At 45.9% G+C, this 27,159-nt stretch overlaps 1 protein-coding gene across 1 annotated transcript in view; it reads left to right on the top strand.

Annotated features, from left to right (window-relative positions):
* Tnfrsf19 (TNF receptor superfamily member 19) overlaps window positions 1–27,159 on the top strand; it is an 86,677-nt gene that overhangs the window by 33,083 nt on the left and 26,435 nt on the right. The window contains exons 4-5 of the mRNA XM_051160658.1: window positions 13,688–13,866; window positions 22,730–22,815. Coding sequence (XP_051016615.1) covers window positions 13,688–13,866; window positions 22,730–22,815 — 265 coding nt within the window. The remainder of the gene's footprint in view (window positions 1–13,687; window positions 13,867–22,729; window positions 22,816–27,159) is intronic.

Raw genomic sequence — 27,159 nt, 5'->3', positions numbered from 1 at the left:
GTTTCCCACTGCAAGCATGCATCTTCTCTGTTTTTTTTCTAACTAAAGTTAGAGAAACTTTGGTTAGGTGGGCATAGGTACATTTTCCATCTGCGGTTGTATTGCTCCTAGTTATTCGTTTCTTTGTAAGGCCTTCAACTCTGTTTTTCCTCAAGGTGTCTAGGCTTCTGTGTTACTGGTTAGATTTCTGCCACCTGTACCACGCAGCTGAGGCTTGCTGGCAGCTGCTAAGCAGTGTTCCTGGAGACGCCGTGTGCCTCAGTGGGTCTGTTGGATGGGACTGGTGGTTCTCAGACCCCTTTCACCTCCTGTCAGTTATTGCATAAGAATAAGTCTGCTTAGAGACCCCAGCCCTGACAATAATATGTTGGCTACTTTGATTGACATGCACCCCACCCCACCCCTTCTCTGCCACTGTAACTGATCCATCTGAGCCTCTCCTGAACTTTGGAGAACTGAAGTTGTGTTGTGTTCTTTTTAAGGACGTCTCTGAGCAAAAATGGACCGCTTTTCACGCATGATTTGTTGTTTTATTTCATATATTTATCCTTATGTTTGTGGCTCATTTTTCTTATTTTCTATGTTTTGCCTGCAAGTATGTCTGTGAATCATGTGTGTGTACCTGGTGCCCATGGACTTCAGAAGAAGGCGTTGGATCCCAAGTGATTAGAGTTACAGATGGCTGTGAGCTGCCATGTGGGGGGCTAGGAATCGAACCTGGGTTGTCCGGAGCTTCGGCCAGTACTCTTAACCACTGAGCCATGTCTCCAGTCCACATTTGTTATTCTATAATAGGTATCTTGCAGTTGTGATGACAGGTGATGTGACCAAAGTAACTTGGCAGATGATATCATGTGACTTTTGGGTACTAAATAGTAGAACCTTCACACCACAAGTCCTAAGTAAGGCCTGGCATGGCTCCCATCTTAGGGATGAACAGCAATCATCTGGAGGTTGGCTGACTTGTCAGTGTTGTGGCTAGTCCACCATATGCCAGGGTCCCGGGGTGGTGCAGCCACCTGGAATTATGTGACCTTTCTCACTCTGGTGCAGCTCAGTGGACTCCTGTCTAGTAGGATTGCCTGTGACAGTGGTCTGTGTGTGTGTCACCGACTTTGGGAACCGCTAGCCACAGTGGCTGTTGAACATTTGAAATGTGTTTAGCTGCTGCTACTGAGAAAATAGACATTTAGGGTTGCCTGTGACAGTGGTCTGTGTGTGTGTCACCGACTTTGGGAACCGCTAGCCACAGTGGCTGTTGAACATTTGAAATGTGTTTAGCTGCTGCTACTGAGAAAATAGACATTTAGGGTTGCCTGTGACAGTGGTCTGTGTGTGTGTCACTGACTTTGGGAACTGCTAGCCACAGTGGCTGTTGAACATTTGAAATGTGTTTAGCTGCTGCTACTGAGAAAATAGACATTTAGGGTTGCCTGTGACAGTGGTCTGTGTGTGTGTCACTGACTTTGGGAACTGCTAGCCACAGTGGCTGTTGAACATTTGAAATGTGTTTAGCTGCTGCTACTGAGAAAATAGACATTTCGATGTTAAGTGACTCTGTTGAGACACTGGCTTCTTTTGAATTGCAAGGTACAGCTGAGAAGGCATAATGTATCTTCCAGAGGTTCTGGTGGAGGACCACATTCTAAAACAAACGTCTTCACCCTTGCTTCCATGTCACAGCCCCCCCCCCATTTCACAGAACCCCCAGCTTGCAGCCTCTAGCCCCATTCACTCCTCACACCAGAGGAGGCTCCTGGCACCATGCTGCGCAGCCTCATTTCAATGGTTCTTTCGGTTCCCACGCTCCTGTCCTCAAAGTCCTAAATCTCCCCTCTCCTTCTGGTCGCCGTTAGTCATCTAGCTTAATAAATAGTTTCTGTAACTGTATTTTTACAAAGAATATGACAAATGACTGAGCCATTTGGAGCCTGCTTAGGGAGCTTCAGCCCGCTGAGATGTGTACATGCGCGCGCGCGCGCACACACACACACACACACACACACACACACATACCTTATTCTCATTTGAAAGTTTCTAACCCAGCTGAGAATGGTTTTTCCATGTCAGAGTCAAAATTCCAAGGTCTGTTCACAGGGCCCCTCAGGTGGTACGTGCCGGTCTCGCACGGCCACAAGCACACCTGAGTGCCACTTTTTTCAGCATCCTTTCCACTCTCCTGAGATACAAGGGAGAGGGGAATTTTTTTTTGTTTGTTTGCACAGAGTAACCACATTAGAGTTTTCAATTCCTGCTGCCTAGAATTTGCCAGTACTGCCCCCCCCCTCGCAGAGAATGAATACCAACAATGTGCTTTTAACATGATCGCCTCACAGCAGTAAATCAGGAAACTAGTTTCTGCGTGAACCACTTGAAGCAGGCTTCAAGCCTTTGGCATGGTTTTCAAAGTAAGCTTTTCTAACCAATTATTGGGATGACTTTAGTTAATGTAAAAAAAAAAAAAAAAAAAGGAACTCTTGTAAACAGCTCACTTTCCCTACAGGGCAAGTGTCCAGCCTTGGGCTTTTAAAGGGTGGGTAAATTTTAAAAATGGTTTTCATCCCTCTGGATGTAGTCACTAAAAATTAATATAATTTTTAATTATGTATTTCAAAAAGACGCATTTCTGTCTTTTAAGTTGCTCATCGCTTTTTTTAGTTGCAAGTGAGCCCAGCATGTTCAGCAGAGAGCAACAAGTTACCTCTTGTAATTTTCTTTAAAACCCCCAAGTACGGATTTTCATAGCTTTTTTTGGTGTTATTTTATTAAAGGAAATTAAAAAGCTGATTTCCAAGCATGAGCCGTGTAAATCTAATTTGACATTTCCATTTTTTGTGCCCTTGATTTTTCTCCACGAGTAACTTCTATCCCATTTAAATTTGGAATTTAACATTTAACTTTTAAAGTTCAAAGAACCAAAGCAAATAACTTATTGGCTGTACAAATAAATAGTGCTGTTAGGCCTGGAGGCCCTGGGGAGCCATTCCTGGACACAGAGAGTCTAGGGGGCCCCCTGTGGTCTGGGGAGCTAGTCTTCCCACTGTAGGTGGCACCAGTCTGTGTTTTGCTAAGTGTTGGGTTTGCAAAGGTTGAAAAGAGAGAGAAGGGGGTTTGGGGGACTGTCGGTTTTGAATCTCCTAGATCCTGGATAAACACCAAGTGTGCCTTGAGAATCTTGAGCAGAGAGCTGCCAGCTGGGCTGGATCCCAAACCAGGAAGGAAATCTTCCAGGTCCATCCTGCCCTGGTCGTTATTTCTTGACCTTTGTGGAGATTTCAAGGCACTTTAAGCACCTGGTTTCACCGAATGAAATAGAAACATCAAAGCAGACGTGTATGTTGGGGGTAATTTAATATTTATGTGCTGTTTACTTGCAGCCGGATTATGAGTGATTCCAGTGCGCTGTGTTTATGGTACTTTGGATGTGTAGCTGCTCAGAGAGGCTGCAGCACACACTGATCTCACTCCTCAGGAGTAGGTCCCCTGCGTTTCTAGGTCATTCAGAGTCTCTACTTAATTCAAAGTGTAGAATTACACACCTAGCTAACACCACTAGTTGCCTTGCTGTGAACTAACTAGAGCATTTTTTAAAAAAGTAACTTAACAATAATAGCAGATTAGTTTTCTAAGATTGTTTTTTGAAAATAACAAGTCTTAGAGGATTTTTTTTTTAGTTTTTCAAGACAGGGTTTCTCTGTGTAGCCTTGGCTGTCCCAGACTCACCAGGCTGGCCTTGCTTGAACTCATGGAGATCCACCTGCCTCTGCCTCCCAAGTTGGCATTAAAGGTGTGCACCACCATGCCTGGCATGAAAATATATCTTAAATAAAATTATCTCCAATAGGCAATGTTGATAGATGGATGTTATTTTATGAACTTTCTTTTTTCTTTTCTTTTTTTTGGGAGACAGGACTCTCCATGTAGTCCTGGGTGCCTGTGAGTCATTCTATAAACTAGGCTGGCCTCCAACTCAACAGAGTTCCTCTGGCTGGTGCCTCCCAGTAGGTGTGCGCCACCACAGCTACTAGCATGGATGTAGGTTTTCATTCCCCTAAACTCATCCCATGAGTTTAGCTTTTGCTGTCCCCAGAATTTGTAAGTCCAAACACAAAAGTTGTATCCAGTAAGGAGAGTGAAATGTGAGGAAGTGCAGTAGGTTTAATCCTAGTGTAGAACGGAATACACACGTACATGCATGCACACACTTGCCCGTGCACACACTTGTGTGCACATGCACACACGCACATCTCAAAAGATGCTCCTTCCATAAAGTACAGTGGATATAAAGGACATAGGAAATTCTATGGCACAAATGCATTGGTCAAAGTGCTACTTATGTGGTACAAACTAGGTGGTCGGAATCTTTTTTTTTTTTTTTTTTTTTAATGTATAAAATACTGACCCTGTGTTAGAATACCCATTCTTTTTAAAATGACAAGACCCTGGAAACTCCTACTGACTTTTAATTGTTGTTGCTTTGTTTTCTGAAGTAGAGTCCCACCATGTGGTCCATCCTTCTTCCTTAACCCCTCGAGTGCTGGGATTACAGGCACATGCTGCTGTGCTCACTCTCTCGTTGGTCTTTACGTCCAGTTGGATCATTTGCCTGGTTCTTTATGGTGGGAGGGAGGTGGAGTGCGGAAGAAATGCCCTCGGCGGGAGCCAGCAGTGACAGTGGGCTGCCTGGCAGGGCCATGAAGCCAGCCCAGCTGGTGCCAGCCTAGACACTGGTGCCACATCTGTGACACAGCCCTGCAGGTGACTCAGTAACGTGAAGCTGGATGACCTAACCGTGCTTCCGGTGAAGCGTCACTAGCCCCTCCCCCCTTTTTATCCGGTCCTGAGGTTTGAGCCCAGGGTGGTGCACGGTTGCTAAGCAAGCTCTTTACTACCTAGGCTGGGCTTGAACTCACAACCTTCCTGTCTCCACCATCCAAATACGTTATTAAACTTTAATCAGGAAACTTGGTTTTACTGTTCTGTAGAAAAATCCAAAAATAACAATAGCCATCGGTGTTAATTCGTTTAATAGGTGCCCACATTGCTTGACTTAGGCTCTGTATATTTTCCGACTTATTTCTTCCAGACAACGCCGTAGGGCAGATGCCATTATTCCTATTTCACTGTCGAGGAGGCTGAGGCCCCCAGAGTTCCCACAGTAACTTAGCCAACAAGTGGCAGAGTTGACACACCAACCCATGAAGTTTTGGAGCCAGTGTAGGAAATCCCATCCTTTTTGGTTTCGACGCTGGTCTGGGAAAAAAAAAAAAAAGGCCCGTTTCTTTCCAGTTAAGACACGGTTCGTTCTCCTTCCTCTCCGTTCCCCTTGCTGTTCTGCCTCTCTCCCCCTTTCTCCTCCCTTTTCTGTTGTGTTCTAACTTGTACGTGGGCCTCCGACAATCCTGGCTGCAGGGATCAAAGCCTGACTTTGAAACTCTCGGCTCTGCCTGGAGCCTTTGACTTGAAGCTTCTCATGTGAACAATGTGGCACCGCCCCCACCCCCACCCCCACCCCCGAATGTCACGTGCGCAGCGCTTTGATCTCTGGGGATGGGGGGGGGAGGCGGGGGCGGGAGGAAAGGCCCCAGTGTACTTACTCATAGAAAGCCTTTGCGAGCTCCTGGCGCTCTCAGCAACAGAAACGCTCAGCAAAAGCACGAGAGTCTGTCCGCAAGGCAGCCACAAGCCCCACACAAAGTACTGAACCCTGGAACGATGACCTCCTGCAAAGACCCCTCAGTCCAAAGAAATTCCTTCTGAACGCTCATCTTTATGATTGTTCTGATTTCAAGGGAACAGGCGCTTTTGCAAGCACTGAACTATAAATAGCAGAATTATTAAAAAGAAATTCAAAACATCACAGATGACCACTTCTGGCCAGGAGACAGTCTCTGTGAACAACTTTGAAGACATTCTAACTTGTGAGCTGCTTCTTCACACTGTGTCTGGTGGTTTTTTGCATCTTTTTGTCCTGTCTGTGTTTGGTTCAAAACGTCACGTAGGTGAAGCACTCAGGATGAAGAGAGTGGTTCACACCCTCAGCCACCCCAGAAATGTCAATCAATACATCATCGTCTTATCCCAGTTAGAATGGGTAGATCAAAACAACAACAAAAATAACACCAACTGCCAAATGCATCTGAATGGGGGAACCAGGATGCTTATTCACTGCTGGTAGGTGTGCAAACCCGTGTGGCTACTGTGGGCCTCAGTGTAGGGCTAGATACAGATTTGCCACATGATGCAGCTGTGCTACTCTTGGGTATATCCCCAAAGGCTGCTTCATCCATCTACAAAGACACCTGTTCATCCATGTTCACTGCTGCTCTAGTCATAACAGCCAGAAATTGGAAACAGCCTAGATGCCCATCCAACTGATGAGTGGATAATGAAAATGTGGTACATTTATACAAGGAAACATTTAACTTTTAACAAAAAAAAAAAAAGGGATGTTTAGGCGCTAGAAACAGTCATCCCGAGTGAGGGGACCAGAATCCAGAAAGACAAACATAGCATATTTTCTTTCATATACAGACATTAGCTTTGAATCTTCTGATGTGTGTTGCATTTGGAATAGAATGAAACTTTAGGAAACTTTATGAGGCCATGGGGGAGGAGAGCTTTCAAAGGAGGAAGATAAGATGGGGGGGCGGGGAGTAATGGATCAAGGAAGATTGAGTGGGGGAGGGGAGGAGAGGGGAAGGTAGGATAGAGGAAGGAATATAGGGGGGTAAAACTAACACTAGAGACCTGAAAAAGTCTTAGAAATGCATTACTGGAGAGGCTTCCTAAAATTTATCTATCTATCTATATATGTAGCGTACATATGCATAGGTATAACATACATACACTATACATATATGCGTTTAAATGGAGTTACTCCATAACAGGAGGAACAGCTGATAATCCTATGATGAAAATTAAAATTCCAGTGCCAGGAGTTCCCTAAACATCATAGATTATTACCATTGCTCATGATCACTCTCCAGAACTTGACCCTGAGACCCTATTGCTGAAAACAACACATACTTGGATCAAGAACATGGTGAAATCAATCTGGAACTGACTAGAAGGATTCAGTCGCATGGCCAGCTTTCATATTGCCAGAAGGTGCCGTGCATGACATCATAGGAGAAAATGTACCTTGGGTGATACAATAAAGAAATGCCTACTGATGCCATAGCAGCATGGATGTTCTGGAAGCAACCAACCCCTTTTTTAAAATTGGATTTAAGGCCTATGACATGCGACAGAACCCATACCTGACACTATTATCAGGGCCATGAACCTGAAGCTAGCTAGATAGGTTACAGGTCCTAGGGGAGAACCTATTCTTATTATTTTAAGTGGACATAGTATTAAAACAATTCCTAGTAACTTAAAATGATGCCCATCTATCAGTGCATCTTTGAACTCCCAGTAGAGAAGCTTCTTTGTGCAGTAGATGACAGTTAATCCAGAGACCCACAGCTGGTCAACATACAGAGAACAAGACATTGAGGAATGCTCAGCTGTGAGTGAAGCATCTATGCTTTCCCCTCCCCTCAAGGCTCAGGGATCATCTTGGAAGAGGAAGTAGAAAGAGCCAGGGGTGATGGATGACTACAAGGAAACGGAGTTCAAGGACAGCCTGGAGCGCTGAGTGAGATGCTTTCTGAACATGTACACTAACCATGGGGTTGGAGATGTAGCTCTAGCTCGGTGATTAGCATCTGCTTAGTGTAGATGAGGTCCTGGGTTCAATCCCCACCACTGGAGAGAGGAGGGGGGAGAGGCAGAGGGAGGAGAGGGAGAGGGAGGGGACGCGCGCACAATGGACGTTCTACCTTTTCTCTCTGTCTCTGAAATATGTGCAGGATGTGTGCATTTGAGAAATATAGTAGTTCTCATTTCTCTTCAGGAAACTGAGGCAGGGGGCTGATTGGCAGTTAGAAGCCAGCCTGGGCTATAGAGTGAAAAATCTGCCTCAAAACACAAACGAAAATACATTTGAAAGAGGCATAATAACTGAGAGGACAACAGGTTTTTAGAGGTGTCACTTACCCTCAAAGGGGAAGGTGTTAATCAGCTGAATTGACTTGAATCTTCACGTCCCAGCCTTGGAGGATGTCAGCTGTTAAAGTCAGGGTGTTGACTGGATAAAGGTGAGTGGGAGGACCCTACTGAGGCTCAGAATCTCAAGGGTTTATCTCACCTGAGGAAGTAGTCTCTGGACTCTCAGCAGAAGATGTACTCCCACCCCAGAAGATGTGCTCCCACCCCACCCCCCGAAATACTACCTTTTTGCTCCACAAGGAGGTACCCTAAAGAACTTAATGAGTTTGCTAATTCATTCAAGCAGAAGTCTTGCGAGTATGCGGGAATGGATTTTAAAGATGTGGGGTAGTGACGGAAGGAGTTTAAAACCAGATCAGGCTGAGTTTGTTAATAGGGGCCCACTGTGTGGACATTCTAGGTTTAATATGGAAGCTCATGCAGTTTTTTTTTTTAAAAAGTGGTATGAAGAGTTTGCTTGAATGGTTGGATGAAGCATTTGTTAAAAGGTGGCCTTCTGAAAAGGCATTGGAGATGCCTGTTCTCCCTTTACTTAGTGTTGAGAAAGGATTTAAGGCTCAGGGAAATTGCCATTTTAGAGTAGGTACGCAGTGTAAAGCCCAATCCTTCACTGTGGGAAGGCCCAGAAGACATGCCCTTTGCTAATCCTATAAGGTACAAAATGGTGAGCTTTGTCACCAACCTTTTCCTTGTGCTAGCCCTTAGGGTTGGAGACACTGTTGCTCAGTTGGGTGAATTAAATTTAGTAGGTTCAATTGGACCCTGCCGTAACAGCAAGGGCCAGAGGGCTGCACTAAATGGACAAAGGCAAGGTGATTGTAGTTGTCACAGTGGGCAACGCAGACAAAGAAATGTCCGGAATGCCCTGACCTGACCCATGACAGGCAAAGTGACTTTGATGGTAGTGTGACTTGGGCGGACTTTTGGTACTGGCTAACCAACCACGGTGTTTCCAGGCATGAAATAGACAAGAAGCCTACGGCATTCTTATTTGATCTGCATAAGTGGCAGGTATTGGGGTGCAGAATCTCAAATGAAAGAAAGGCTACATCGCATCGTGGCAAAAGGGAATCTCAGCCTGTAACCAGTTTCTAGACTTGAGTCCGTTTATAGACCCAGAACTCCTTGATTAAAGAGGTAGCCAGCTTCCTTGAGGAAAGACAGGGATAAAATACCTAAGAGCTTTACTGCTACTCTTTCTCCAGTCTTCTCCTCAGGGACCTATAGCCTTTTACAAGGATAACTATTCACTCAGGGGAAAGGAAACAATCACATTTTCTGGGATTGATTAAAGGCATGTGCCACCATACCCGGCTTAGATCAATATAGATTCAGCTGAAATCTGACTCCCAATAGGTCCAGTGGTCAAGTAGTGACTGATTGCAGCTGCTGTGCCAGAGGTGGTGTCCTTACTTGAGCAAATTAACACATCTCCAAGTTCATCGTATGCAGCTATTGATTTAGCAAATGCCTTTTTCTGGAGACAGCACATTCCTTACATTGGTTCCTTGACCTGTGGAGTGAGGGATATTATAGTCAGAAAGGCTAAATGGAGCCACCATACCCAGCTTAAATTAATATAGTTTTGGCTGGAATCTGACTCCCAATAGGTCCAGTGGTTCTCGAACTCATCCTGTGGTTATTTCTCCAGTCCAGGAATGAGTAACATGGGATAGATACACTTAGAAGTTGGGAGAATTCTCACAGTGGTTCCCTGACCTGTGGAGTGAGGCCTGTTGTAGTCAGAAAGGCTAAATGGGAGCCATTAGAGTTGCCTCTGCCTTGAGAAATAGTAAATCTAAACCATCATCGAATCTCTGGAGCAACTGGAGAAGTTGGTGCCACCATCGGGGACGTGAAAGATTCAGGAGCTGTGGTTCCCATCATGCCTGACTCTAACTCTCCCATCTGGCCAGTGCAGAAGACAGGTGCATCATGGAGACTGACACTTGACGACTGAAAACTCAGTGACTGCAGCTGCTGTACCAGAGGGGGTGTTCTTACTCGGGCAAATTAACACATCTCCAAGTACATCGTGTGCAGCTATTGATTTAGCAAATGCCCTTTTCTGGAGATAGCACATTCCTTACTTGGATGTGTTCCTCTGGCCCCTATACCAAGTGATTCGGAAAGCTGCTAGCTTTGAGTTGGGCCTGGAACAGGAGAAAGCTTTTCAACAGGTCCAGGCTGCTGTGCAGGCTGCTCTACCACTCGGACCATTTGATCCAGCAGGCATGGTGCTACTTGAGGTGTCAGTGGCAGACAGAGATGCTATTTGGATCCTTTAACAGGCCCCTGTTGTTGAATCACAGAGGAGACCTTTAGAATTTTGGAGTAAGGGTCTACCATCATCTTCAGACAGCTATTCTCCCTTTGAAAGACAGATCTTGGCCTGCTCTTGGGCCTTAGTATAAACTGAACATTTGATAATGGACCACCAAATTATCATATGACCTGAGCTGCCCATCATGAGCTGGGTGTTATTGGACACACCAAGCCATCAAGTAGAACATACACAGCAACAATCTATTCTTATCTGGAAGTGGCATATACGTGATTGGGCCCGAGCAGGTCCTAAAGGCGCAAGCAAGTTACACAAGGAAGTTGCCCAAATGCCTATGGTTTCTACGCCCATTACAAAGCTGTCTAGAGGCAAGAATGCCACTGTAGCTTTATGGAGTGTTCCCTGTGATTGGCTGACTGAGGAAGAGAAGACTAGGGCCTGGCTTACTCATGGTTCTGCGTACTAAGCAAGCATCACCCAGAAGAGGACAGCTACAGCATTACAACCTGGGACAACGCTGAAAGACCCTGGCAAAGGGAAATCTTCACAGTGGGCACTGCGCAGGGTCATATATTTTGTTTGGAAGGATAAGTTGCCAGATGTGTGATTGATTGCTGATTAATGAGTTGTAATCAACGGACTGGCTAAATTGTCAGTGGCCTGGAAAAAGCGTGATTGAAAAATTGTGAGAAAGACCTCTGGCAAAGAAGTGTGTGTATCAATCTCTCCAAATAGGCAAAGGGTGTGAAGACACTTGTGCCCTGTTGTAAATACTCATTGAAAAGTGACTTCGACAGAGGGACAGTTCAAAAGCCAAGTGCATAGAATGGCCCTTTCTGATAGGTCAGTCTCTTTCTGCCGTTCCTGTCATTGTCCAGTGGGCCCTTGAATAAATTGGCCCAGGTGGCAGCTATCGGGCTTATTCATGGACTCAACAATCTACATTCCACTCTCCAAGGCTGACCTGGCAGATCTACCAACAGCAGAGGCTAACCGTGAGCTGCAGATACAACACCATTCCCTAGGGTGACCAGCCAGAGACCTGGGTGCCTCCATCAGACCACTTCCTCCATGGAAAGAACAGCGCTTTGTCCATACTGGAGTAACTGCATACCCTGGCTATGGATTTACCTTTCCTACATCTAATGCTTCTGTTAAAACTACCATCTGTGGACTTACAGAATGCCTTATCTACTGTCTTGGTAATAATCAATATTGTTCCTGACTAAGGAACTCACTTTCCAGCCAGATGAGTGCTTCATGCAATCCACTGGTCTTACCATGTTCTCCACTGTCCTGAAGCACCTGGCCTGACAGAAAGATGGGATGACCTTTTGAAGGCACAGTTAGCCAATTAGGGGGCAGCAGCCCAGAGGGCTCAGGCAGGGTCCTCCAGAAGGCGTCATGTGCTTTGAATCAGCATGCTGCATATGGATCCCATAGCTAGGGCCCACAGTTTTAGGAACCAAGGGGTGGAAAAGGGAATAGTTCTGCTCACTGTGGCCCACTAGGGACATTCTTGCTTCCTGTTCCCACAACCTTAAGTTCTGCCAACCTAGAGGAGGAGGAAACCCTCCCGCCAGTAGACACAAGTTCCATCCAACTGGCCACTCTGGGCTTCTGATGCCCTTAAACTGACAGGCTGAGAAAGGAATCCCAGTGCTAGGAGGGGTGGTGGACCCAGGTTACCATGAGGGAGTTGGATTGTCTCTCCACAGTGGAGGTAAGAAAGATTATGTCTGGAGTGCAGGAGGTCCTTTAGGGGCCTCGCATGTCCTGTGACTAAAGTCGACCGGGAAGCTACAGCAAACTGATCCAGGCCAGTGACGAAGGGCACAGACCCTTCAAGAATCAGTGTGTGGCTCACTCCGCCAGGAAAAGAGCCAAGGCCTGCTAAGGAGGAGATACAGACTGGGTTGTAGAGGAAGGTAGTTATAAATACCAGCCAAGACCGCATGACCAGCTGCAGAAACGAGGGTGATAATTGACGTGAGTGTCTCTGTCATGTTTCGTTAAGAATGTGTTTTCTTTCCTTGATATCTTTATCGTGTCATATAGCATCAATTAAGAGAATGCCAGCAGTTATCATACTCAAGTTTTGCGATACCAAAAGAATGTTCCTCAAGGAACGTCGCCACCTGTTCTAAAATTTATTATGTGTTTGTGGTTTACGAGGGACAGTTATATCATATTAGGTGTAATTATGACCTGGTTAAATATACAATGCATTTGCGATTATGTGTGGAATAGTTATATCATGTAGGTCGTAATTATGACCTGGTTATTGTTTTCATTGGGAAATTACGCATGACATAAGGAGATAAGAGGGTGTCAGGTTGACAAGGGGTGGATTTACGGAGGCTGTTCTTGGTTGTCAACTCGACTGCATCTGGAATAAGCTACAACCCAAGTGGTTGAGTACACCCGTGAAGGATTTTTTTTTTTTTTTTTTCTTAATTAAATCGTTTGGAGCAGAAAAGCCCACTTTTAATCTAGATCTTTTGAGGTGGGAAGATCCAGCTTCAATCTGGGCCACATCGCCTCCTGGCAGCCTGGACAAAGGACACAGAAGGAGGGAATTTTCACTCTCTTGCTCTCCCTCTTGCTGGCAAGCCCCTTCCTTCCCTGGCATTAGAACCTACTTCTTCCAGATTCCGAGGTAGACTGGAGACCAGCTGAGACAGCCGGCCTCGTGGACACCCAACTACTTATGAACACACACATCTGCCACCCGGGTTTCTTGCTGCGTAATAATCATGCCATATGACTGTTATAGCGTAGTTTGCTCTTGACCACGTGGAAGTCTGGATTCCAAAAAGTCTCTCATCCCTGTAAAAACAGGGCAGTCTCCCCATACACATCACCCCTGAGGCTTGACCCATTAGGCTCTTCGTTTGCTGTACTGAAGACTGATCCTGTATGCTAGGCAGGCTCTCTCTCCCTCTGAGCCACATCCCAGGCTCTAGCTTGCGACCCTCAGCATCACTTGAGCTCTCTTCGAACAAAGAGATGTTAAGCTGGTCAGTGTTTTAAGGCTTATGGAATCTCTCACGCACAGCCACCTTTATCCCCCTGAAGCTGACCGCCTTGATGAGCGAACAAGCTTCCCCGTGGTCACATGATTGGTTTAATTAGGGGAGAGGAAAGCATTATAATTCTGCCCTAATGCCCCAGTGGGAGACCTTTTCTTATGCACATGCTTGCGCCGAAAGAGAGATTATTAGCTAGGGAAGACACATTTGAACTTGCTGAACGGGCTTTGGCGGGTCTTCTTTATCCCAGCAATCTCTTCCTTTTTCAACCTTGCGGAGAGTCTGAATGGCTTCTTTTACCCACTGATCCCTACAGGAATGTGGCTTCGGCTATGGGGAGGACGCACAGTGTGTGCCCTGCAGGCCGCACAGGTTCAAGGAGGACTGGGGCTTCCAGAAGTGCAAGCCATGTGTGGACTGTGCGCTGGTGAATCGCTTTCAGAGGGCCAACTGCTCACACACGGGTGACGCTGTCTGCGGGGACTGCTTGCCAGGGTGAGTCCGGCTGTTTCTTCTATTATTTAATTAAATGTTTTCCAAGGCATTTCTCTGTTCCCTCTGAACTTGGAGGCACACTGATTAGAACCGGAAGACGTTTTGGCAGCATTAGGAACTTGTGTCTCGGTCCTTTTACAGCCTCTGAGAGCTTACCCTGTGCCGGGCACTTGGGACAAGGCGGAAGAGCAGTCACACTGGCAAAGCTAGTAAACAGAAACACTTGGACAAATGGACAGAGGAATTGACAGGCTGCTCACTAAAGATGGCATTTTTCAAAACTGCAGCAAAAGCCGCAGCTACGAGCCTGCTGTTAGCCCCTGGAATAAGTCAGAGGAGAGTGTAAGCAGAGATGTCTGGCCATGTGGAGTTTACATCATACTGGGCATTTTAAAAAGATTTATTTATTTATTTTATGTAAATGAGCACTCTATCTACATGTCCACCTGCATGCCAGAAGAGGGCATCAGATCACAGTATAGATGGTTGGGAGCCACCACGTGGTTGCTGGGAATTGAACTCAGAACCTCTGGAAGAGCAGACAGTGCTCTTAACCTCTGAGCCATCTCTCTAGCCCAATACTGGGGATTTTTAAAGGCTTAATCTGGGCCAAGAGAATGGGCTCAGCAGGTGAGAACACTTGCCACCAAGCCTGTTGACCTGTGTTCAAACCCCAGGACCCTCCTAGTAAAAGGAGAAAACTAACTCCCCACTCCCCGCGAGTTGTCCTCTGACCTCAGCATGCATGTCGTGGCCCACCTCCTCCCCCAAATAAACATTTGAAATAAATGTTTGGAAAAAATACCATCTCACAGAATTTGTTTTTTAAGGCTAAAGAGGTAGCTCAGTGATAATGTGCTTGCTTTGTGTTGTACGGAACTCTAGGTCCAGTCCTGGAATCCTTGATACACGTATACCTGTGCCAACAGGCCCAAGAGTCACAGGAGGAGAAACGAGCAAACTAGAGTACAGAGGTGGGAAAGGGGACACTGACAGGCACCCTGGAAGGGCCACTTGTAGCTACATAAGCACATCTCTTGTCAGATGCAGGATGCACTAAAATTTCAGCCTGTCCTGTGACTGGCTTTTCACTTTCTGGAATGGTGTCTTTGAGGCACAAAAGTTTTTAGTTTTGAAGAAATACGACATGCCTATTTTTTTCCCTACGTGTATTTGGTTTTAGACTGCTATTCTTGCAGCTCTGGGTCTCCGCAGAGGGATCTACCTGACCTGTCATTCTCATCAAGAATGCATTAAGAATTCCTGCAACTCAATAATGCAAAAAGACAATCAACTTAGAGTAAGAATAGAGGCCTCTCACAGATGCTTTTCCAGTAAATACAAGCAAATGGCAAAAATCCAGAAAAGGTGCTTGGGTGTGGGGAGCTGCAGATCTGAACCACACCCACTAGAGTAGCCATAGATGAAAAGATGGGAAGTTACATGTGTTTGTAGGATGTGTGTGTGTGCGTGTGTGTATGTGTGTGTATGTGTGTGTATGTGTATCTATGTGTGTGTATGTGTGTCTGTGTGTGCATGTTTGTGTCTGTGTGTGTGTATGTGTTTGTGTATGTGTGTGTATGTGTGTTTGTGTCTGTATGCGTATGTGTAGCTGTGTGTGTGTGTGTGTGTGTGTGTGTGTGTGTGTGTTGGGGACCTTCCTATATAATTGGTGACCACATAAGGAAACAAGCTGACATTTGCTCAAGAAAGTGAATGCACAGATTCCACAGACTCAACAACTCTAAGCTTGGGCATATAATCAAGAGAACTGGAAACTGTTATGCATACAGAAATCTGATACACTAATGTTTGTAGGGGCATTACACCTTTCCAGAATTTAGGTGCTGCTGCGGTGTGATGGGTTAACCTTATACCTCAAAGCCATAACTGGGCCCTGATGGCTTCCTTCTCCTGAACTAAGGAGACCGGCAGCGGGAATTTGTCCCTTTCTTTCCCTCCCACTTTCTGACATGTAAGGACATAGTGTTTCTACCTTTATGAAGACACAGCAAAATGACCTCTGTCTCTGCTACCTAGACCCTGGGCCTCTCAGCTTCCGGATTCATGAGAAATGATTTCTGGTTTTCATAGGTGACCTGGTCTGTGGTATTCTCTTGTATCACTTTAGAAAGACTCCAGGCAAAGCCAAACACCCATCAACTAATGAGTGGACCAACAGCCTAGGGTAGATTTGAACAATGAAACATTACTCAGCAATAAGAAGGAAGGAAATGCTGACACCTGCTAACATAGATGAACCTAAAAAATATCGTGTCTAATGAAAGAGGATAGTCATAAAAGGCCGCACATCTAATGAGCACCTTAGTGGCATGCCCAGAGAGGCAAATATATAGATATGGAAAACCCACTTGGGCTGCCTGGCTGAGGACAGGGGAGCATTGTAAATGACAGAGGGTGGTGGTAGTGGTTAGAAGGTTTTTTTTTTTTTTTTCTGGGGATGATCGAATGTTTTAACATCAGCTGTGGAGATAGTGACCCACCTGTCTGACTATAATAACAGCACTGGTGTGCCACCCTTTCAGTGGGTGACCTGTATTCTATGTGAATTGTGTCTCAACAACTCTGCCATTTAAAAACTGAACTAACAAGACGTGCCATAGTTTCAAAACTCTTCGGTTAGGACTGTAGACATGTGTCGTTACGACTGTACCGGCGTAGGGGGGCGGGTTGCTCATAAACTGCTTTGAGACAGGATCTTCAGTGTAGCTTGGGGTAACCTTGAACTCCCCATTCCCCTGCCTCTGTCTCCATACTGGATGACAGGCATGTTCCACCATGCCCAGCTATTAATAGAGGTTTACTCTTACGCACACCTAATTGAAGAACATGCCTGGAACACCTGACATGCCGCTATTGCCTGTGATCTACAGTCCTGTGACGGAAGCCTGTCTGTGCGTGTCTTGTCTCATCTGGGGAATGGGGCTAAACTGAAGCTCCCGGCATGCAGACCAAGGAGAGGTGGCACCAGTGAGACTGGTGGGAAGGCAGGACCTGGGGGACTTGGATTTTCAAAGCAGCCTCTTGAGCTTTTACCAAGAACCCCACTGGGGTATGCCATGCACATGTGCACACATACGTGCACACGCATACATGCACATGCTTGCATATCAGGGCTCCTGTACACCCCACTAATTCTGTTCCTTGTGTATAAGCCCACCCAGTATTCATTTATTTTTTTTTAAACAGATGCTTATGTGTTGGAAAGTAATCAATGAATAGACATTCCATTGATGTGTGACAATGTATTTACATGGTTAGTTTAAAATTATACCCTTTCTAAGGCAGCATTCATACATGAGCAGGAGGCAAATCTACACGACTTAACAAGTACTACTGTAGTTTGACCAGCTTCCCTTGGAGAAGGCAAATAGTTGAAACCCATTTTGTAGATAGGTAAACTAAGGCAGGAAGCAAAAAGCAAATATTTCTTGCTTCAAAGACAGTGCTCCCAAGATCATGCTCAGGGGAGGGGGGGGGTCACTGTCACCTCTGGTGCCACCTCTGCCTCCTCAGACTCAGACTCCCTGCTACAGTGAGCACAGCTAGTACAGTGCTTCCTGGAGGCCACACCCACAGGAGCCATCTGACCTCCTCTTGCCCTGGTGTGTGTGTGTGTGTGTGTGTTTGTGTGTGTGTGTGTGTGTGTGTGTGAGATATGTATGCACATGTGGTGTATGTGTGTATGTGCGTGTAGTGTGTGTGTTTGTGTGCATGGTGTGTGTGATATGTATGCACGTGGGGTGTGTGTGTATGTGCATGTGGTTGTGTGTGTGATATATATGCACATGGGGTGTGTGTGATATGTATGCGTGTGTGTGTGTGTGTGTGTGTGTGTGTGTGTGTGTGTGTGTACACACATCATACTCTTCAATGCCCACTAGCTAAGTGATAACCAAGACCCAATTCCTCGGTTTCCGGATATGTTCACTGACTTCCTGCCAGTAACTTACGAGCTATCATCTGAGAATCATAACATCCTGCAGAGTTGCTGGAGGAATAAAAATGTGAAGCGCTAACCTCCCCAGGGGCGTGCCCAGTCCCTGGTAAACACGAATAGATGCTAGCCAGGATTGCCCATTAGTGGCCCAGCAGCCGGCAAGGCTATGTATGGCTGTGCCCTGGCTTTGGGTTTTGGGTTTTGATTGACACAAGCTAGAGTGTTATCTCGGAAGAGAACCTTAACCAAGAAAATGCCTCTATCAGATTGCCCTACAGGCGGCTTTGTGGGACACTTTATTTAAAATGATTGGTGTGGGAGGGCCCAGTGCACTGTGGGTGGCAGCGCCCCTTCATGGTCTCTGCATCGGCTGCTGCCTCCACGTTCCTGTGGAGTTTCTTTTGCCTTGGCTTCCCTCCGTGATTGACTGTCGCTGTGAGCTGAAATAAGCTCCATCCTCCCAAGAGGCTTCTGCTCATGGTGATTTTTACCTCACTAGAACCAGACTGGAAGAGACGGCTTGTATCTGAGTGCCAGCCTCATGTGGCCTGTTCTTTCTCTTCTGTGGGGACCTAGAACGGAGTTCTGAAGACCCCACAGGCAAAGAGCCAGCCCTGGTGTGTGCGAGCGATCCTAGCTCAGAGTAGCCTGTGTAATGAATTCCAGGCTAGTGAGAGAAACTATCCCCCAAAAAACACAAGGTGGAAGGAGCAACACTGGAGGTGTTGACCTCTAACCTCAACAGGATAATGGATACTGCAGTAGAAAACTGTGCCGCTTATATCGGGAACGAGTCTAGAACTGGATGAATGTGATCAAATCCCAGCTACATTCCATAGCTGGTCAGACTTCTGCTTTGGTTTGACTATGAAAATATGTTCAAATAATATCTGGTATCGTGGTGCCAAGAAAGAATACAAGATGGAGCCTAGAAACTAGCCCTCTCGTATATGGTTGGTGGGTTTTGACAGTGGTGCCGAGAGTAGAAAGGGTGGCTTCTCCTGGAAACAGGAGGAGGAAACGGCGTAGCCACACGGAGGCAATAGAAGGGCTCTTACCATATGCTATAAAAACCAACCTCAAGTGGACTGAAGATCTAAGGATAAGAATGTAATGTTACAGAAATACAGGAGAAAACTTGATGGCGCTGGATTTGGAGAAAGTTTCTGGATGGGACACCAAGGCACGAGGTACCAAAAGCGAAAGTGACACATTAAACTCAAGCTCTCTTGTGGGAAGCCCTGTACGACCCAGACACCAACAGTTGACAGACAGCCTGTGGAGTGAAAGAAAATATCTCTGCGTCCTGGGCTGGGGAGGCGCCTCAGTTGGTAAAAATCCTTATGTTGTGAGTGTAAGACCCTGAGTGTGAACCCCAGAACTTCTGTAGTAAAGGCCAGGAGTAGTGACGCGTGCTTGTGGTCCTGGTGCCGGGGAGGTGGAGCCTGAGGCTCACTGCGTGGCCAGCCCAGGCTAATTGGCTAGGTCCAGGCCAGTGACAAGCCCTTTCTCAAAACAAAACAACAACAAACACAGTGGAGAAGACCCAAAGAAGGACACTCAAGGTTGGCCTCTGCCCTTCCTTCTTACACATGCACACGGGGGCACAAAAATTCAAAAAAAAAAAAAAGAAGAAAGAAAGAAAGAAAAGAAAAATGAACTTTATTTTTGCTAATTGAAAGTATCTGATAAGTGGTTAATATCCAAATATATACAGAACTTGCATGACTCAAAAACAAATATCAGATAACCTGATTTTTTAAAAAATGGACAAAAATCTCAAACAGCATTGTTGCGAAGATGATCTGGAAAACGGCGAACAAGCGTATGAGAAGCTCAGAGCTCCAGTCTTCAGCTGCCAATCAAGTCACAGTGATTTACCGCTTTGTATTCACTGGGATGGCTGCTACCACCAAACACAAACCAGAAGAACTAAGGAAAATGAGGATGTTGGAGAGAGTCAGGAGCTGGCTGCTGTGCACTGCGGGGGGGGCGGGGGAGGGGATGTGTGGCCCATGGAGAAGCAGAGCATCAACCTTTCAGATACTAGTGGAACTGCCCACCATGTGGCCAGCAATCCACCTGCCGGTGTGCATCTGAAAGGACTTAAGGCAGCGTCCTGAAGCGGCATTTAAACACTCCTGTCCCGTTACAGCACTATTCACACTCTCCAAAAGGAGGAAGAAGCTCAAAACTGTCCCAGACAATCGGATAAGCACACCATACAAGCCACCCACTTTTCCAGAGAACAGGACAGATGTTGCTTGGACGTACGCTACACATGGATGGCGTGCTGTAGAGTAGGCTACTCCCACGTTGTAGCTGCCGTTTACATGAGGTGCGTGGAGTCGTCGCATGTACAGGAACACAGGGTAGGGCAGTTAGGAGGTACTGAGTATCAAGTGGGGGCTAACAGGACCAGAACCTCAGCCCAACAAGCTGAGAAAGTCTGGAGCTGTGTTCCATAAATGCACACCAGAAACTGCTTATGATGGGACACTTGCTGGGGTGCCCTTTTTTTTTTTTTTTCTTTTGCCACAACAGAAAAATGCGTATAAATTTTTAAAATAAAAGCAATAGGGTAGCACACACCCTTTATTTCTGTACTCAGGAGACAGAGACAGGAGGATCTTGGTGAGCTGAAGGCCTCGTCTACAAAGTGAGTTTGAAGGCAGCCTGGACTACCCAATTGGATTCTGTTTCTAAATAAAACAAACAATAATGAAAAGAGATTTCTTACTTAAATGTGTTTTGTTAAATATTGTAATTTAATCCCAGCACTCTAGAGGCAGAGGCCGGCAGATCTCTGAGTTTGAGGCTAGCCTGGTTTACAAAGCAAGTTCAAGGACAGCCAGGGCCATACAGAGAAACCCTGTCTTGAAAAAGAAGCAAAGAAAGAAAGAAAGAAAGAAATGTTATAATATACTGATTTTTTATACTTCAGACAGAAAATTACCAAATGTAATTTAATTAAATACTAGCAAAATCTATAATAGTTTTTTTTAATATGGAAAAGCTTTTTGTATAAAAACAAAAGCAAACAAAACAGTAATATCCAACATTTTCTTAGGCAAAAAGGCACAAAATTTCATGTTCTAAAGCTACTTTTAAAAAAACCAGAGAAATATCAAATATTGGAATTGAATGTAGACATTATTTAACGTCTTAAAAATAAGAAATTCCCTTGAGCACAGTGGCACACACTTGTAATCCCAGCACTCTAGGAGGCAGAGGCAAGGGGATGACTGTGAGTTCGAGGCCAGCCTGGTCTACAAAGCGAGTCCAGGACAGACAGCCTAAGGCTACACAGAGAAACCCTGTCTTGAAAAACCAAAACCAAAACCAAACCCTAAATAAACAAAAATAATAAATTCTCCTTGTGGTAAGAGAGTTGTAATGGCTGTGTTTCCCCTAATAAGCAAACAAAATCCGGTTACCAAAACAGTTTATTAAACTAGAGCACATATTCAAAGACCAGCGTGCTTGTGAGGTTGCAGGTAAAGGAATCTTGCTCTGTTTGAATGACCACTAAATACCGTGGGGGGGGGGGGGCGGCAGGCAGAAAGAAGCCGAGTGGGCACAGTTCACACAGGCGGGGCCAGAGGAGTCACCAGCAGAACCATCCAGAGCTCAGTAGGTCTGCTGCCGTTTTACTCCTATGGCTTACAGAAAGAATCTAAGAAGTTTGGGTCCTGGTTTGTTTTGAGGGTTCTAGCTGGCCTCGGTCCTCCTCCTGGCTTTACAGTCATGGCAGCACACAGCACCTTTCCCAAACCGCTAGGAAGCTTCTGGAATTCCCAACCTTCTCACAATACGCTATAAACTTAAGGTCAGACCCAAGTGCACAGGATAATCACTAAATTGCCAGTCAGGTGATAACAACCGAACACATTGGTTGTAACTTTAAAAAGTCCCTCCCCCAAATATGAAGATGAAGATTTAGCAACTACAGTTTTAAGGTAGGATGTGAATAAGTGAATACAGTTTAGTATACTTTAAAACTTGTTTTCTTTTATATCTCTAGCGTTTTTACTTTTATTTTATTCTATTTTATTTTTGTCTGTTTGCCGTCGACTCCTAACCCCATGCCCACCCACCCTGTGTGTATTTGTGTGCATACACTCACCTTCCCGTACTTTCCAAGTAAATATGATACATTTCCACATCAATTTGCATCATTTGATTATTTAGGAGCCTAAGCATTTAAAACCAATTTTAATTGCATGGAAACTTTGGCTTAATTATGAATAATGCTCTTTGGAGAATGAATGTTTTGCCTTTTTTTTTCTCCAGGTGTAGCATTACTTTTACAGTCATCATTTTAAGCTTGTCCTTGTAGGTTAATTTACAAGCAATAGCACAACCCTACTAATTTTTAATCTGAGGCTGCTCCTTAGCTGTGTTGTTGCTGTATGCTTCCCTTTAAACAATTTTTATTTACATATTTATTGATACAGAACTCAAATGACTTGAATTCCTACCACCTAGAGATAACCACGATTAATATTTAATATGCAACATCCCTTACAAACATTTCTAATAGAAATATATATATATACTGCATTTGGGCTCCTAAATTTCAAGTGCCAAGTCTAGTTCTTTATTTAAGAGGTGTATGTGATTTAGAGCACCACAGAATTGCCAGAGCCCACTGGTTTCGCATTCACTCCCTAGCATCCCACCGTAGTATCGACAGAAAGTGGACAAAGAGGAATTGGGAAGTTTTCTGTAGGGAACCGAGTCTCAGCGCCCTTCACTACCTGCTCAGCCTTTGGTGCCTTCTTACTTCACCGAAAGCTGCTTCTAGAGGCTGCTGGTGACCTGTGACATCACGCTTGGCTGCAACAGTGAGCTTAGATGACACCACTAACCAGAACTCTCTCCATCTTCTTCTTCTTCCAGATTTTACCGGAAGACCAAACTTGTTGGTTTTCAAGACATGGAATGTGTGCCCTGCGGAGACCCGCCTCCTCCCTACGAACCACACTGTGAGTGATGTGCCAAGTGACAGCAGGCCTTTGAAAAAAACCAAACATAAAAACCATGGGACTTCCTTACCGTCGGACTTATAGTGTGCGCGCTTACCCAGACCCTAGTAGAATCGAAAGGCCTTGATGGTGTGCCTCAGTCAACTGTGACCTTTGATTCTGCATATCCAAGGGAAACAGACCCTGCCTTGCTGTGCCCTGTTCATTGGCTCAGTACAGGAGACCAGGGTTCACCAGGTTGCCGGGGTACCAGTGCCCACATACTCTGGAGAGTCCCTTTCTCTGTCCTTGGTAGGATCACACAGGGGTGTCTGCCTTTTCTGAAGTTCCGTCTGCGGCTCCCTTGCCCTCCATAATATAGTCCCTGCACCCCTGCTCAACTCTCAGATCATGACGGGAGAGGATTCATTGCCCTCTTCCGGGTTGGGGGCAGCCATCCAGGAGACACTCGAGTCTTTGCGTTAACATTAGTCTTTTTTTTGACCATTACTTTTTTTCCCCCGCCTTTTTGGAAACAAGGGCGTTTATTGTGTTCTCGGCCTGCGTGGTAGCTGCTCACTGTCTTAGTGCTAAAAGCAAAGCTGGCCAGCAAACACCACAGGCAAGGGATGGGGTCAGCCAGCCACAGGTGAGGCAGGCCCTGCCATCCCAGCAAGACTTGCAGCTGGGCGTCAATACACAGGGAAAGCTGTGTCCAGGCTGGGAGGAGAAAGTGCGTGGCCCCACCCCACCCCAGCATCTACAGGCTAGGGATCACTGTTGGACAAACCTTCTGATCCATGGTATCTGCCCTCTGGCTTCTTTCTGTAACAGACCTTCCTTCCAAAGGAATTACAAGGGGACGCATCATTTGATAGGGTCCCAGGAGGGCTTTGAAATTTTTGCAGTCCACATTCTTACTTTCTTTAGGAAAATATGTTACATTGCATTCCTCGCTCATAGTGACAGAAATGCAAAACAAACAAACAGCAACCAGACTGTGGGAGGGCGCATTGAGATTCACTTTCATAGCCTCGGAACTGTCACCAAATCACTCAGCAGCATTAACAACTGCAGTCTGAGTGCCGCCATGCAACATTCACAGCAGAGCAAGCCATCAGTTTATGATCCTCAGTGCTGGGGTTAGCACAGATATGGCAGGTGAGAATACTATCTCTGTGTCCAGAGATACTTTTTTTTAAAAAACCATCTCCAGTGTTGGTCAAGAGCAGAGACAGCAGCGTGGCCCACACCTGCCCGGCAGCATGCTTGAACCACACTCCACTGTCTCCCTACATGAAGCCACACTGTCTAATCTGGCGGCCTTTTCCTACCATATAGGAGACACTGCTGGATCTTCTTTAAGCGTGTACACATGGCGTGTCCCCTTGCCAATGAAAAATCAAGGACCTGGTCCTGCTCAGCCATATGTTTTTAGGAGGCAAGGTCGCCAGTCACTACTTGTTTGTTATTGCACAGATGACCCCAGTACAGGTTAGAGCTGGGAAGTGCTGTGGTCCTATGCACGCACGCACGCACGCACGCACGCACGCACGCACGCACGCATGCACGCACGCACGCACACATGCTGTGATGGGTTTGGTTTAATATAACCAGAAGTCTGAGGCTTTGGAGTGTTTCCTAAGCTTAGGTAGCATGAAAGGGCCTTTGAACACAGGATATGAGAACGCAGCTCTCATGTCTTATGAAGCCTTCAGTCATAGACTGTGGAAAAGACAATTAGTTTAACATAGAGACACGTTTGTCCATTGTGTCAAACTTTCTAGAAAAGTGATGAAACATAGTTGTGAAGGCAGCCGAGTCCAGCTGAAGGCTTTTATATCCCGGATGGAAAGAGCCTGGGGTCTTGGGGCCCTTCATCTCCGTCAGAGACATTTGCTGTCTTTGGCACCCTCCTTGGGAAGTGGTCCAGGGCTTAACTAATCCCCTCAAAGGAGATCTGGAGGTCTTGGGGGGGAGGGGGAAATTATGCGTGGCGCCTTGTGTTTTCATTCCTCCTCCGGGCTTTTTCAACTTAACCACAAAGAGCTTCTTCTTCGGGCCCCCTGGGGGGGGGGGTTCCTGTACCCTTGAGTCTCCCGAGGCTGTGGGAAGGAGGCTCCTTCAGAGCAGTGGAGTTTGTTTCAAGGTGCATGGGGTCGGGGGGGGGGGGGGAGTCTCAGCTGTTGCTTCCAGCCTCAGATAATGAGTTGTGGTCCCAGGGGTCCTGGGTACTAGATTCTAGGAGGGTCCTAGACCCTTTGTCCCCTTCTTCTTGAAAACAAAACAAAACCCAGACTCTCCCTGCTTTTGGTTTTCAAAGATTGACAGTTCATTTCCTTTTCGATTTGTCTCTGTTTTCGTTAAAAGAATGGCACTTAGGCCAGCAGATTGCTGGACACTGCATGTAGAGCGGTGAAAGTCTTACTATCAGTTCAGGCATAGTGACTCAGCTGTAAGTCTCAGCACTCAGGGGGCAGCAGAGGCAGGAGGATGGCCTTGAGTTTTAGGCAAGCCTGGGATATAGAGCAATACCTTGTCTAAGCAAAACAACAACAGCAACAAAACGAGTCTTAGTACCTTTGGACACACAGGCACTCAGAATGGCACGGGTGTGTCGGTCTCTCCGTGACAGCAAGGCCTCCTCTGGCTCGGCAAATTGGCTAGCAGAGACAGCCTCGGTCTAGGGACTTGTGTGACACACTGCTCGACAAAGCTCCTGAATGATTATGTAAGAAGAGCCGTTACCTGCAGTGGGGTGAGCATGCATCGCTGTGGGAACAGGCTTCGCTCGTCCACCTGCTCTTCCGCCGACCTCCTCCAGCCCCCCAAGTTTATCTTTTAAAAGCCCATACAGATAGGAAATAGACCTGGGGAAAACTTCAAAATGCTTTTGTTTTGCTTGCTGAATTTTATAAAGGCCTCGTGCTTGAAATGTCTCCTTCAAGGGACGACCAGTGTTTTCCCCTCTGTTTTTACCCCTTAAGCAAACAAAAGTGTTCAATAAGTTCAAATTTCTTTTTAAAGTTAATTTTGAGATGACTTTAATTCATCATAGAAGAAGGCCTTTGAAGTTCTCTTAAGTGACTAGAAAACAATCACTGTTTAACAATGTGACTAATTACGCATCGATACGAGTAGCCGGGAAGTGTTCTCTGAGTGCCAAACCACGCACACCTGCCGGGCCCAGAGGTCACTGTAGCTCCTGCTTTTCTTTGCCCCACACGCAGGGATTTATCTGGCTATGACTCTTGAATCACGTGGCTTGTTGTACAGAGCCCTCAAGAACAAAGCAAACATCTAGGTTAAACACACACTTTAAATACAGTTTACTCTGGTGAAAGCCACTTGGAATCATCGCTAAGCCACTTTCCCCAGCCACAGCAGCATTCCAGATCGAATAAACATTACTCAAGAAATCCCACAAATTCTGCATTTTTCATCAGACCCAAGGCAGGATTAAGTCTAAAATGTCTTGGGTGTTTTCCTCTCTCTCCTTACTGTCCCAAGTGGGTGCACATTTGAGAGAGTCAGAATAAAGCCTGCGGTTGGGGTTTTACATAAAGTGCCTTTTGTCTACAATGCCACTGGCAGCCCGATGCTCCAAGATCAGCCAGTCACTGGCACCAGTTAACACTATCAGCAACCTGGCAGAGGGGCTGTGGGTGGACAGAGGCATCTCGCTCACTAAGTACACTGTTACGGGGCTTCTCAGCATGCATCTGGGGGGCTTGGGGATGGGAAAGGAAGAAGACTAGCTGAAATCAGGGCTCCTCAGCTGTCAGCATATCGAAGAGTGGACTGCCCCTTTGTACTGTCCATTGCTGGGCACCTGTCTCAGAGATACGTGTGCCCAGGCACTGTCCCGGGAGGAGCCAACTCCTGGACTAGCCTATTCCCTACATGCCCACTTGGGACAGGAGGAGCTAATGGGATAGAAGGCAGGTGGAATCACAACCTGACCAAGGCCCACCAGCACAAAGGTGGAGGCCCTGAGTTATATCTAGGGGCTTGTGGCACCATGTGACATGAGTTATATCCCAAACCTATTACCTGGGTAGTGGGATGATGATGATGATGATGATGATGATGATGATGATGATATTATTATTATTATTATTATTATTATTATTATTATTATTATTATTATTATTATCCTATTATCCAGGGAGAAAACACAGAGTCAAAGAGAAGAGTGACTGCCCAGGTCACATGTCAGAAGGTCACAGCTAGCCTCTACTCTACACTCTTAATCACAACAGATCTTTCAAATGTCTTAAGACTTACGGAAAACAATGGGTGTGATGTCAGTGTCTCATATTTCCAATAGTCTTAGGAACCCACCCCCATCCCAATCATAAACTT

This window comes from Acomys russatus, chromosome 18 (genome assembly GCF_903995435.1).
Source record: "Acomys russatus chromosome 18, mAcoRus1.1, whole genome shotgun sequence".
Lineage (NCBI taxonomy): Eukaryota > Metazoa > Chordata > Mammalia > Rodentia > Muridae > Acomys > Acomys russatus.
Note: the sequence above shows the minus strand (reverse complement) of the source record. Positions and strands in the feature narration are given on the sequence as shown.